At 43.9% G+C, this 14,024-nt stretch overlaps 1 protein-coding gene and 1 long non-coding RNA gene across 2 annotated transcripts in view; one reads left to right on the forward strand and one right to left on the reverse strand.

Annotated features, from left to right (window-relative positions):
• LRRCC1 (leucine rich repeat and coiled-coil centrosomal protein 1) overlaps window positions 1–3,232 on the reverse strand; it is a 46,010-nt gene extending 42,778 nt beyond the window's left edge. The window contains exon 1 of the mRNA XM_069600694.1: window positions 2,308–3,232. Coding sequence (XP_069456795.1) covers window positions 2,308–2,720 — 413 coding nt within the window. The 5' untranslated portion in view covers window positions 2,721–3,232. The remainder of the gene's footprint in view (window positions 1–2,307) is intronic.
• LOC138446008 (uncharacterized) lies at window positions 2,576–8,090 on the forward strand. The gene is made up of 2 exons (XR_011259091.1): window positions 2,576–2,985; window positions 5,902–8,090. It is a non-coding gene; the product is annotated as an uncharacterized lncRNA (long non-coding RNA).
• Window positions 8,091–14,024: the final 5,934 nt, after the last annotated feature.

Here is a 14,024-nt window from a genome sequence, read left to right on the forward strand (position 1 = left end):
AAATGAGAGTCTCTTCTGAAGATAGGAGTTCCAGGAATACAAGCTACAGTGCACATAATTCAGATATGCTGGAACTGGGACACATGAAATCAGGGGCATCTCTTCCATGTTTTGTAGCAGCTACAGTAAAGTTGTAGGAAATCTCAAAGCAGGAAAATGAGTTAGCAGTCAAGGAGTAAAAAAGGAAAACAAGAATTCAGGTTTGTTTCCAAATTAGTATTAAGAATCTCAAATTTAAAATTGAAACACATAAAGTTTGAATATGCTGTAAGATCATTCAATTTATGCTTTACTCTCACTGAAGCTCATAAGAACCCCTGGCAGAAAAAGACTGCTGCTGCTGCTGCTGCTGCTAAGTCGCTTCAGTCGTGTCTGACTCTGTGCGACCCCATAGACGGCAGCTCACCAGGCTCCCCCCTCCCTGGGTTTTCTCCAGGCAAGAACACTGGAGTGGGTTGCCATTTCCTTCTCCAATGCATGAAAGTGAAAAGTTAAAGTGAAGTCGCTCAGTCGTGTCTGACTCTTAGCGACCTCATGGACTGCAGCCCACCAGGCTCCTCTGACCATGGGATTCTCCAGGCCAGAATCCTGAAGTGGGTAGCCTTTCCCTTCTCCAGGGGATCTTTCCAACCCAGGGATCAAACCCAGGTCTCCCCCAATGCAGGCGGATTCTTTACCAGCTGAGCCACCAGGGAATCCCTAAGAGTAGACAGAGTGTGTGTGTGGAAGTCTCTGAAAATATAAAGCTGCTAAATAGGTGCTTACCCAATCTCTACCACTGGTGCTTTCATAGTTTGCCCTGGTTAATTACGATCAGCCTGTTTAACTTTCTAAAACTCAGCTTCCAGAGGGTATCAGGCTAAGTGAAAAACATTTATAGATGATGGTGGTGCTGTTCAGTTCAGTCGATCAGTCGTGTTCAACTCTGTGCAATCCCATAAACAGCAGCCCACTAGGCTCCCCCGTCCATGGGATTTTCCAGGCAAGAGTACTGGAGTGGGGTGCTATTGCCTTCTCCGAAATTTCATACTAGCACTCTCTGAATGTGACTATTTCTAATATTTTCCAATTGTCTAGCTTCTGTCACTTACTGGGGCTTCCCTGGTGGTTCAGACAGTAAAGAATCTGCTTACAATGCAGGAGACCCAGGATGAGCTATTATTTAGTGCCAGACCTTATGCTAGTAACACATGCTCCTAATGACAGCCATTTATTTTTTGAAACATTGTTTCCAGAAACTAATATTGTGCAGATATCTAGTATAGTTATCTGAAAAAGCAGGCTGTGAAATTAGACAGAAATGATTTTGAATTCAAACTTAGTCCACCAGCTGCATGAAGCTGGGAAAGTTATAAAGATCTTCTGAGTCTCAGATAGGTCCCCTGTAATACTACTACCTTGCACAATTCTGAGGATTGATGATAATACAGTCACACACAGAGATGGCATTCAACGTGGCAGCTACTATTAAATATAAATGTAAATACTCCTTTGAAAAAACACCTTCGTGGAATTTTCTGGCAAATTTTAGATCGAGATCCAGAATGGCAAATTTTAGATCGAGATCCAGAACAAGCTGCTTTGATTATCGGTAGGGTGTGCACAGAGCGCAGGCAACAAAGAAACCGTGTATGTGGAAAGGCAAAGACAAGCCTACTATTGCACAGAACTGCCTGTTTGGGGCTTTAGTGTGCCTAATGACAGGGTGTCAACTGGAAAAAAGGAGAGGGGTGAGACAAAAAAAGCACACAGGGGCCAATCAGCAACGCAGAACCAAGAGCCTAGTATCGTGCACACATTTGGGCTGCATGAAAGAAGAAAACGGTAAACTAAATAGGTTTAGCATTTTCAAAAAGCGTGAACAATACACGTATCACAGCGCTCTGCAAAGGAGAATTCAGAATGGGGGCAAAAGAACCGAGGCAAAACCAATGAAGAGCAGCCAAGTCTTACTTCACAACTGCCAGGGACACTCCACTGCCACTTTCCGTCACAAGGAAGGAGCAGAGAGGACAGAACCCGAGAGGACCAGGAACGACAGAGCGAGCAAACGAACAGCAGCGGTGAAGAAAGGACCAGCGAAGGCTGGCAGGGACGCGGGCAGTCCCGGGGGCGGAGGGCGGGCGGCCCCGCTGGACACGGGCCTGGCCCCTAAGCAGCGCGGCTGTGGCGCGGAGCGGCGGCCGAAGCCAGACGCCTTCGGGCGCGGCCTCGGAGAAGCCGCTCCGCACCTCCGCTCTTCCCCGAGGCCCACGACCCCCGCCCGGGGCTGCGCGGGCCGCTCCCGGCGGCAGGAGCGCCCTTTACCTCCGCAGGCCTTTGTCCATGAAGCACAAATCCCCGCAGTTGCTGTCAGCGTCCTCATTCTCGACTTCCGTCTCCCCCGGGGCCTCCATGGCACCGGCGACGGGGAGCGGGGTCGTAACCGGCGCCCAGCGCACGGCCTGAGAGCCCGGAACACGCCTCCCGGGTTGGCGGAAGCCCGGCCCGACGGGGCGGGGCGGAAACCCCACCTCCAACCGACGGAGGGCCCTTTCCCGCCCGGACGGCGTCGCGAAGCCGGAAGCCGGAGATTCTCCACACAGGGCGTCCTTCCCTTTTACGGCATCTATGGCGAACGCTCGGGACTTGCCGTAAAGCGAGACATTTTTGCCGGCCTTTGGGTTGTTGGGGAATGAATAGGTGTTTCCTGGGTGGCTCTTCGGTATTGGTTTTTGCATTGTGGGCGACTGACTTCTGAAGGCGATTTCACAGCAGCTTGTTCTTACAAATGTGTATGCTTTCAGTTCAGTTCAGTCAGTTCAGTCGCGTCCAACTCTTCGCGACCCCATGGACTGCAGCACCCCAGGTCTCCCTGTCCATCACCAACTCCCCGGGTTTACTCAAACTCATGTTCATCGAGTCGGTGATGCCATCCAACCGTGTCATCCTCTGTCGTCCCCTTCTCCTCCAGCCTTCAATCTTCTAGCATCAGGGTCTTTTCCGGTGAGTCAGTTCTTTGGCCAAAGCTTAGGCTTCCATATCTATAAGTTGACACCCACCCCCCACCCCCACCCCCCGCCCCCGGGACTGTGGGCTCTCCTGTTGATTCCACAGGCATTTGTGGGATGCCTTACTTGTGCCAGGGACTTCACCTTGTGATAAGAAATAAGATGAAGCCCATTTTCCTTCCTGGAAGCATTCATAGTTCAGTAGAGGAAATGAAGGCTGCAATGCTGTTGCTTAGAATAGCACAGTAGCATTTACGGCCAACTGCGCAGTTCCTGTGGGTAGTGAGGAAATTTTCTAAAGTGAGGTCATCAGTAGATGCCCGAGCAGGATCTTACTAGGTTACAGTGTGTTCTGTACAGAGTGTCATTCCAGGTAAGCAAACAGGGGCCAGATAAGGTGAAAGAACACTCCTGGTTAGATTATTCTATGTGGCATGGGAAAAATTTTGTTGTGTTGTGTTCAGTCACTCAGTCTTGTTCAACTCTTTGTGACCCCTTGGACTATAGCCCTTCAGGTTCCTCTGTCCATGGGATTCTCAGGCAAAAATGTTGGAGTGTACTGCCATGCCCTCCTTCAGGGGATCCTCCCAACCCAGGGATGAAGCCTGCATCTCATGTCTCCTGCATTGGCAGGCAGATTCTTTACCACTGTGCCACCTGGGAAGCCCTACACAACCATAGTATGGCTAAAATAACCATGAGATTCAGTTCAGCTCAGTTCATTTCAGCTGATCTGTGTGCCTAGCTGCCTCAGTTTTGTCCAACTCTGTGACCCCACAGACTTGGAAACTTGGAGAAACCACCAAGTTTCTCTGTCCATGGGGTTCTTTAGGCAAGAATACTGGAATGGGGTGTCATTCCCTTTTCCAGGGGATCTTTCCAACCCAGGGATTGAACCAGCATCTCTTGCATCTCCTGCCTGGGCAGGTGGATTCTTTACCACTGTGCCACCTGGGAAGGCCACTGGGAATATCTTTAAATGGAGACAAAAGTTATAGCTCAACCCTGGACCTGCCACTGTCCTGAACTAAAATCTTCAGTGGTTCCTCATTAGTGATGGAAGAAATTTTCATATATTAAGTCATGCAGAAGTCATTCTGGCTTTTATATGATTTGTCTTTATGCTAACCAGAACTTCTATGTTATGTCAAACATGCAGTGTACATCTGCTTTCACCATTAAATGAGAGAGTGCATTTAAAAATCAAAATGGGTTAACTGATTTCAGGCATTCAAAATGGAGCTGAGTGGCCATGGTGGATGTGGTTTTAAACACATTCCTGCATCTTTGAGAATTTGAATTTTCTATGCTCTGTCAAACTCTAGGACACCACCAGCTGTTTTCAAAACACTATCTTCTAGTGGCCACCAGCTGCAACATTATGGTCACAAATCTCCCCTTGTAACTATGCAACCATTTCAGATCCCAAAGAATCCTTGTTTAATAAGCATCCATACTTCTTGCCAGTTCCAATCCTAATTCTGGGCAACCAATTTATATAATTTTGCTGTTTTTGCCTATATAGACTTTCAGCCTAGCAGAACATTATTTAAGTTCTTCTTGAATCTGTGCTTACTGAACTATAATCCTTAGTTTGGTTGGAATAAAGCTCTTTCCTATTCTTATTATAGATGGTTTATTGATTAACAGTGTCAACATTGGCCATCTAAAAGAAAGACCCAACTTTCTAATCTAAAATGGAAAATATTTACAGACTTAACTGTCATTAGTCACATGCTGTATAGATGTACCTATTATATTCTAAAGCATGTAGCCACAATTCACTGTTTCTTACAGTTATGCGCTTTACTATGTATCTGCAGCTCCTTTTAACAAAAGGTGGAGGTATGAACTCTTTGCTAGCTCCTTGATTCTGAGTTTATATGTGACTTTTTGTTTTGGTCAGTAGAATTCATTGAAATGTTAGTGCTGGGCCTCAAGATGTCTTGCATGTTTCTGCTCTGTCTCTTGGAAGACTGCCTTCTTCCAAGGAGAATAAGCATGGAGCAGAAATAAGTCACTCCAGCTAAGGACAGACAAATGCATGCATGAACCTGGAAGCACTTAGTTGAACAAGTGCAAATTGCCGAATAATGGAAATAGAAGCTAAATAAACAGTTTTGTTTTAGGTCAGTAAATTATGGAGGAGATAGGATTAGATGACAGGTAAGTCACTATACAATAACTGAATGTTAATTAAAACAGAGATTTTATCAATTGTGATAAGTATTATAGTCTAACCTTAAGCAAACAACTGATATAAGAAACAAATCATTTGATTTTAAATGTACCAGATCTTTCCTCCAAAATTAAGTGCATTATAATTCATTAAATTAATTAATAAAAATATTTATTATAGTTAGTCAAGTTTAAAACTTGTAGATTGTATCTGAATTGCCTCAGTACTGAAAGATTGATTTTTTTCAGAATGATAATTTGGTGAATTATATTTCTATTATTTGGCTGTTAAAATCACTAATGCTTAGAAACCTGAAGTTTTGCTTCTAATTCTCTATCTGCAAAAAGGATTGTTGAAGTAGTTTCTATAGGCGTTCTCAGTTCTAAAATTTAAAAAAAAATGCTGAATAATCTGTAATCAACCCCTTTCAGCAATGACACTGCAATTTTATTTTATATTTTACGTTGAAAAAGCAAGAGAGTTCCAGAAAAAAACATTTATTTCTGCTTTATTGACTATGCCAAAGCCTTTGACTGTGTGGATCACAAGAAACTTGGAAAATTCTGAAAAAGATGGGAATACCAGACCACCTGACCTGCCTCTTGAGAAATCTGTATGCAGGTCAGGAAGCAACAGTTAGAACTGGACATGGAACAACAGAGTGGTTCCAAATAGGAAAAGGAGTATGTCAAGGCTGTATATTGTAACCCTGCTTATTTAACTTCTATGCAGAGTACATCATGGGAAACGCTGGACTGGAAGAAACACAAGCTGGAATCAAGATTGCTAACCTCAGATAGGCAGATGACACCACCCTTATGGCAGAAAGTGAAGAGGAGCTGAAAAGCCTCTTGATGAAAGTGAAAGAGGAGAGCGAAACAGTTGGCTTAAAGCTCAACATTCAGAAAACGAAGATCATGGCATCTGGTCCCATCACTTCATAGCAAATAGATGGGGAAATAGTAGAAACAGTGTCAGACTTTATTTTTTTGGGCTCCAAAATCACTGCAGATGGTGACTGCAGCCATGAAATTAAAAGACGCTTACTCCTTGGAAGAAAAGTGATGACCAACCTAGATAGTATATTCAAAAGCAGAGACATTACTTTGCCGACTAAGGTCCGTCTAGTCAAGGCTATGGTTTTTCCTGTGGTCATGTATGGATGTGAGAGTTGGACTGTGAAGAAGGCTGAGCGCCAAAGAATTGATGCTTTTGAACTGTGGTGTTGGAGAAGACTCTTGAGAGTCCCTTGGACTGCAAGGAAATCCAACCAGTCCATTCCGAAGGAGATCAGCCCTGGGATTTCTTTGGAAGGAATGATGCTAAAGCTGAAGCTCCAGTACTTTGGCCACCTCATGCGAAGAGTTGACTCATTGGAAAGACTCTGATGCTGCGAGGGATTGGGGGCAGGAGGGGAAGGGGACGACCGAGGATGAGATGGCTGGATGGCATCACAGACTCGATGGACGTGAGTTTGAGTGAACTCCGGGAGTTGGTGATGGACAGGGAGGCCTGGCGTGCTGCGATTCATGGGGTCGCGAAGAGTTGGACATGACTGAGCGACTGAACTGAACTGAACATTGAAAAAAAATTCCTTTTAGAGAAAGTTTATTTATTTATTTTTGGCTCTGCTAGGTCTTGGTTGCTGTGCACGGGCTTTCTCTAGCTGCGGTGAGTTGGGGCCCCTCTTGGCTTCACACGGGCTTCTCCTTATGGAGGTTTCTCTGTTGTGGAGCACAGGCTTTAGGTGCACAGGCTTCAGTAGTTGCAGCACACAGGCTCCATAGTTGCGGGTTGTGGGCTCAGAAGTTGCAGCTTGCTGGCTCTAAAGCACTGGTAGTTGTGGCACTTGGCTGTACATGCTCCACGGCTTGTGGGATCCTCCTGGACCAGGGATTGCATCCACATTTCCCCCACTGGCAGTCCAGTTCCCACCCACTGTACCACCAGGGAAGTCCCTATATTTTGCATTTTTGAATTGCACTTCAGTCTGCCTTTGACTTGCTTTACATTATATCTATGAAGTATTTGTGGTTGCAAAATGAGCAATATATTTGGAAGCAATCTTATCAATGTGTAATCAAGCATGAGATAGGCAGTCAGGTTGATGAGCTGGTATTGTTGGGAAGGTAGAGATAATAGTATCTATTCTGTAAATGTTATGTAGAAAGGCTGGTGTGTGGTGAGGGCATGTGTGTGTGTGTGTGTGTGTGTGTGTGTGTGTGTGTATGTGTGCATGCAACAGAAGGCAAGAGATGAGGACAGAAAGGTAGAAAGTTAGGCTTGAATCAGATCTTGGAGAACCTACCATGGTCAGCTTAGGAGTTGATATTTGGTCTGAAGAAAGGTGATGATGAGGTGATGGTGTGCTGGTTGCACAGTGGTGAGAGTAAGCTTGGGAGAAGATGCAACAAAATGAGAAGGAGGAATATTTAAGTAGGAAGGTGACAGGATTAGATTTGTGTTTTATAATATGTGTAGAAACTGAGTGGAGGCTGGATTGGAGGGAAAATATTGGTGGCGGGTGCATAAATTAAGATACAGTTGCATAAACTAGCGGAGAAAAATGAAAACCTGGACAAAGGCACTAGGGGTGGGACTGACGGGAAAGAAAAATATCCGAGATGTTACAAACTTTGTTGACTGATTTGGATGCAGGGTGTAAGACAACTATAGTTGTTGACTTTTTCTTCATCTTGATACTTTTTAAATATCCTCTTGTGTTTTACTGCATACCTATGAGACCAAAATGTAATGGTGGTGTTACACATCCTATAATTTACATTTGTCTTTTTCTGTTAGACTCTACTGGCATTTTTATGACAATTTTTTAGACAAGATACAAAACCATTTTTCTTTTTAACCACATAAAGTGTGTACAAGCTTTTTGCAAAATAAAACCCAAAGCTTTTAAAACGTTACGATGACGTGATCCTTTCAGATCCCAGTACAGAACATCAGGGCAATGACATGGGCACAGAAGATCAGTTTCCTTTGTAACTTGTGGCCTTGAAAATATCTACATCACTCATGAATTCCATTTATACTTAGTTGTGTACATTAGCCCCTCCAAACAATGGACAGAGCGTGCCAGAACATCCTCGTCTTTGATGGAGTGCTAGAGGGGCTGGCTTTGGCATTCTTTGCGGGGTAGCAGGGGAGTGGGGGGTGAGGGGGGATTGGGGTGGGGAGCTAAGAACAAAAAAAAAAAGAGAAACCAGAGGCTTGTTGAGCATCCAGGCACAATTCTACTAGGCTGAGAGAAAGCCCGGACTTGAGGCATCTCACAGGAAAGTAAGGACTGTGGAACTGCCTTCCCATCCTGGCCATTAGTTTGTACAGAGGTCGTACACCAGAGGGAGTAAGAGGCTATGGGCTCCTGAAGAAAGAGAGCTAGAGCCTAGAAAAACTGTAGGGAACTCTACAAAACAGAGTTGGTTTCTTTCTTTCTTTCTTTTTTTTTTTAAAGATAAAATGGAGAAACTGTTGGACTAACAGAAAAAAAGAGGGAAGACTCATTAAGCCAAAAATGAGCAAAATATTTCCTACATTAGTTGATTAAGAAGAAACCATAGTTATCTCAAGGAAGAAAGTGTTGTTTAGTAGAGTCAATATTTTTTTCATAATTAAAATCATAGCAAGTGAAGAGTAGACAATGGTATAAATAACTAAACAGCATTTTCTAAACACCTATAGGAAATATCACACTTAATATGAAACACTGGAAATATTTTCGTTGAAGTCGTGAGCAAATTCAGGATTCCTGTTTTTCTTTTGAAATGAACTAGAACTGATGCTGGAAGAAAAAAATATGTTTTAAGAATTTAAAAATAAGAGATAAACTTCTTTTATTTGCATAAGAAATAATTTTCTTGGATTTTCTAAATCAACATAGCAACTAAAATTGTAAGCTGTGAAATAAGTCTAACAGGAAGTATGCAAAGTTTTGTGTAAGAAACTGAAGCTTAGAGAAAAGCTTCCTCCTGCTCCCTCAAAAAGTTTAGTCAAGAGAAACCTTTAATCATTACTATAAAGGTGCCAATTTTCCCTAAATAACTTAAAATAAAATTCCATTATGAGAGTCCCAGCTGAATCTTTTATGGAACTTGACAAAATTATTCTAAAATGCATATGGTTTCAACTAAAGAGCCTCTTGATGAAAGTGGAAGAGGGGAGTGAAAAAAACTGGCTTAAAACTTAACATTCAGAAAACTAAGATCGTGGCATCTGGTCCCATCACTTCATGACAAATAGTTGGGGAAACAGTGGAAACAGTGACAGACTATTTTTGGGGGGCTCCAAAATCACTGCAGATGGTGACTGCAGCCATGAAATTAAAAGACACTCCTTAGAAGAAACACTATTACCAACCTAGACAGCCTATTAAAAAGCAAAGACATTACTTTGCTGATGAAGATCTGTCTAGTCAAAGTTACAGTTTTTCCGGTAGTCATGAGTTGGACTATAAAGCAAGCTGAGCACTGAAGAATTGATGCTTTTGAATTGTGGCATTGGATAAGACTCTTGAGAGTCCCTGGGACTGCAAGGAGATCCAACCAGTCCATCCTGAAGGAAATCAGTCCTGAATATTCATTGGAAGGACTGATGCTGAAGCTGAAACTCCAATACTTTGGCCACCTGATGAGAAGAATGACTCATTTGAAAAGACCCTGATGCTGGGAAAGATTGAAGGTGGGAGGAGAAGGGGACGACAGAGGATGAGATGGTTGGATGGCATCACGGACTCGATGGACATGAGTTTGGGTGAACTCCGGGAGTTGGTGATGGACAAGGAAGCCTAGAGTGCTGCAGCCCATGGGGTCACAAAGAGTCAGACACGGCTGAGCAACTGAACTGAACTGAATTATATGGTTTCAAAAATTAATTTTGAAGCTAAAAGAGAGTTCATATTGAAAATGAGCAGGCAAAGAATCTGCTTGCAATACAGGAGACACAGGAGATGTGGATTTGATCCCTGGGTCTGGAAGATCCCCTGGAGAAGGAAATGGCAACCCACCCCAGTATTCTTGCCTAGGAAATCTCATGGACAGAGGAGCCTGGCGGGCTACAGTCCAAGGGTCTCAAAGAGTTGGACAGAAGCGAGTGACAAAGCACACACACACTTAACATTTTAGTTCAAAAACTTGTAATCTCTTCAAGTTCTTAATGGTGACCATCAGTGAGAAACCTTGCTCACATGAGGAAACAATAAAATAACTTTACAGAATTATTTTCTTCCCCATCTTCTGTTGCTATACATTTCACTGCTTCCCTACCTGTGCTCCATGGACACCTAGAACCTGTCACAGACACTGGAGTGTATAGGCAGATGGTAATAAGGTTTGAGCAGTCATTCTTAAGGGCTAAACAAAAGTTTGATCCAATGACCAAGGAAAGTAACAGAAGATTCAAAAGATCTTTTGAGGGAATAATACTGTGTTCCACTTCTAGGGCAGGTCATCCCCAGCTCTGCATGGCTGAGAGTGGAGATCAAAGTCACACTACACAAGCTGCCCAGATACCCAGGGAGACAGCTACCTTCACTAAGATTTTTTTTTTCAATTTGGGAAACCTGGATTTAATACAGTTTACGTCCCTGGAGACTCATATGGTAAAGCATCTGCCTATAATGCTGGAGAAAGTGAAAGTGAAAGTGAAGTCGCTCAGTCGTATCCGACTCTTTGCGACCCCATGGACTGTAGCCCACGAGGCTCCTCTGTCCATGGGATTCTCCAGGCAAGAGTACTGGAGTGGGTTGCCATTTCCTTCTCCAAGGGATCTTCCCGATCCAGGGATCGAACCCAGGTCTCCCGCATTGCAGGCAGATGCTTTAACCTCTGAGGTGAGGTGAAGTTGCTCAGTTGTATCTGACTCTTTGTGACCCCGTGGACTGTCGCCCACGAGGCTCCTCTGTCCATGGGATTTTCCAGGCAAGAATACTGAAGTGGGTTGCCATTTCTTTCTCCACGGGGTCTTCCCGACCCAGGGATCGAACCCAGGTCTCCTACATTGGAGGCAGACGCTTTAACCTCTGAGATACCAGGAAAGCCGGGTTCAATCCCTGGGTTGGGAAGATGTCCTGGAGAAGGAAATGGCAACCCACTCCAGTGTTCTTGCCTTGAAAATCCCATGGATGGCGGAGCCTGGTAGGCTACAGTCCATGGGGTCTCAAAGAGTAGGACACGACTGAACGACTTCACTTTCACTTTTCACCTATAACAAAAGGGTGTTTTATGTTCCTATAGGAATAGAGGGCTCCCAGGTGGTTCAGTGGATAAAGAATCTGCCTGCAGTACAGTAGATGAGAGTTCAGTCCTGGATTGGGAAGGTCCCCTGGAGGAGGGCCTGGCAACCCACTCCAGTATTCTTGCCTGAAGAATACCCATGGACAGAGGAGCCTGGTGGGCTACAGTCCGAAGCATCGCAAAGAGAAACAACTGAAGCGACCAAGCCCACACACAGGCATAGGAATAGGAGACCTGTACACTAAAGAAAAAAATGGTTTTGCTTCCCTTCCTCTTTCACTTTCCTTTCTTTTAAAAAAAATTTTTAAAAATAATTTTATTTATTTAATTTAAATTTTATTTTTAATTTATTTAATTTTGTGCTGAGTATTTGTTGCTATTTGGGCTTTTCTCTCTTTGTGGTGAGTGCTGGCTACTTTTTAGTTGTGGTGTGTGGACTCCTCCCCACGGTGTGTGGACTTCTACCGCGGTGTGTGGACTTCTCTCTGTGGTGGCTTCTCTTGTTGAGGTTTCCGGGCTCCAGAGCACAGATTCTACTGTGCTTCATTACACCCACATGGCATGTGGGATCTTCCCAGATCAGGGATCAGTCTTGTTTCTTCTGCGTTGGCAGGCGGATTCTTTACCACTGAGCCACAAGGGAAGCCCCTTTAAAATTTTTTAAATGGGAGTTAATTGCTTTACAAGGCTGTGCTGATTTCTGCTGTTCAACAATGTAAATTACAAGTATGTGTATATCCCCTTCCTTTAGTTCTCCCTCCCATTCACACCCTCGAGCCCACCCCTCTAGGTTGGCATAGAGCACGGAGCTGAGTCAGCGAGGCATACACACCTTTGGAAGACACAAAGGTTCCTGCTCCTGTTGCTGCACTCAGCACAAGAATGTTTCCAAGGAGGAATCCTATTGCCTTCGGGGGTTGCATGCTTTTACCTTTTGCACCCCCCTCCTTTTTTCAAATCCTGAAAAATAATTTTAAAATTTTGTGTGAATTACTATGTTTTTACATTTTCCTTTCATATTCCTGGAAGGCACCCCAAACAGCGACATTCCCTGAATTTCATCATCTCATCCTTCTGCAAGCATTTTATTACTAAACCTTACTTCATGGCAAATAATGGGGAAACAGTGGAAACAGTGGCTGACTTTATTTTTCTGGGCTCCAAAAGCACTGCAGATGGTGATTGTGGCCGTGAAATTAAAAGACGCTTACTCCTTGGAAGGAAAGTTATGACCAACCTAGACAGCATATTCCGGAGAAGGCAATGGCACCCCACTCCAGTCCTCTTGCCTGGAAAATCCCATGGACGGAGGAGCCTGGTGGGCTGCAGTCCATGGTGTCGCGAAGAGTTGGACACGACTGAGCGACTTCACTTTGACTTTTCACTTTCATGCATTGGAGAAGGAAATGGCAACCTACTCCAGTGTTCTTGCCCAGGGATGGGGGAGCCTGGTGGGCTGCCGTCTATGGGGTCTCACAGAGTCAGACATGACTGAAGCGACTTAGCAGCAGCAGGTAGCATATTCAAAAGGAGAGACGTTACTTTGCCAACAAATGTCCGTCTAGTCAAGGCTATGGTTTTTCGAGTGGTCATGTATGGATGTGAGGGTTGGACTGTGAAGAAAGCTGAGTGCTGAAGAATTGATGCTTTTGAACTATGGTGTTGGAGAAGACTCTTGAGAGTCCCCACTGCAAGGGGATCCAACCAGTCCATCCTAAAGGAGATCAGTCCTGGGTGTTCATTGGAAGGACTGATGCTGAAGCTGAAACGCCAATACTTTGGCCACCTGATGGGAAGAGCTGACTCATTTGAAAAGACCCTGATGCTGGGAAAGATGGAGGGCAGAAGAAGAAAGGGACAACAGAAGATGAGATGGTAGGATGGCATCACTGACTCAGTGGACATGGGTTTGGGTGAACTTTGGGAGTTGGTGATGGACAGGGAGGCCTGGCGTGCTGCAGTTCATGGGGTTGCAAAGAATTGGACATGACTGAGCGACTGAACTGACTGACTGAGTTGGTTTAAAAAATGATTGACTTGCGAATTGTTATAGGATATTGTGACCTCTTGAAGGCCAGAGTTAAAATGTTTTTCATGTTAATTATTATTATTTTTTAAATGACTTAGGCCATTGAAAAAGTTAGTCACGGGTAATTAAGAAAGGAAGTACAAAAGTTCTGAGTGGAGACGTCTGCTCCAGAGGTATAGCAATGATATTATTTAACTCTGAAATAGTCCTTTGTAGATGAGTATCTAGGGAAGAAGTTGTAGTTTAAAGGAAAGAATGTAAACTTTGCATTCAAGTCAGCAGAGGTTTGAATTCTAGTCTGCTATTTACCTGCAGCATGGTTTTCAGCAATTTGTGTGTGTGTGTGTTTTTTTAAGAATCCACATTTCATCATCCATGAAATGAGGATAACACTTTAATATTGTAGGATCATCTCCATAGTATTGAATGAGATAATATATGTGACATACCCACTGATTTTCTCACATAATAGAGATAATTACTCTACAGTTAGGATTAATTAGAATATCTTTATTGGCCCTGAGGATATATGCAAACCAATCTAGTATTAAATTTATATAGGGCTACTACTCTTCCCCTAA

This window comes from Ovis canadensis, chromosome 9 (genome assembly GCF_042477335.2).
Source record: "Ovis canadensis isolate MfBH-ARS-UI-01 breed Bighorn chromosome 9, ARS-UI_OviCan_v2, whole genome shotgun sequence".
Lineage (NCBI taxonomy): Eukaryota > Metazoa > Chordata > Mammalia > Artiodactyla > Bovidae > Ovis > Ovis canadensis.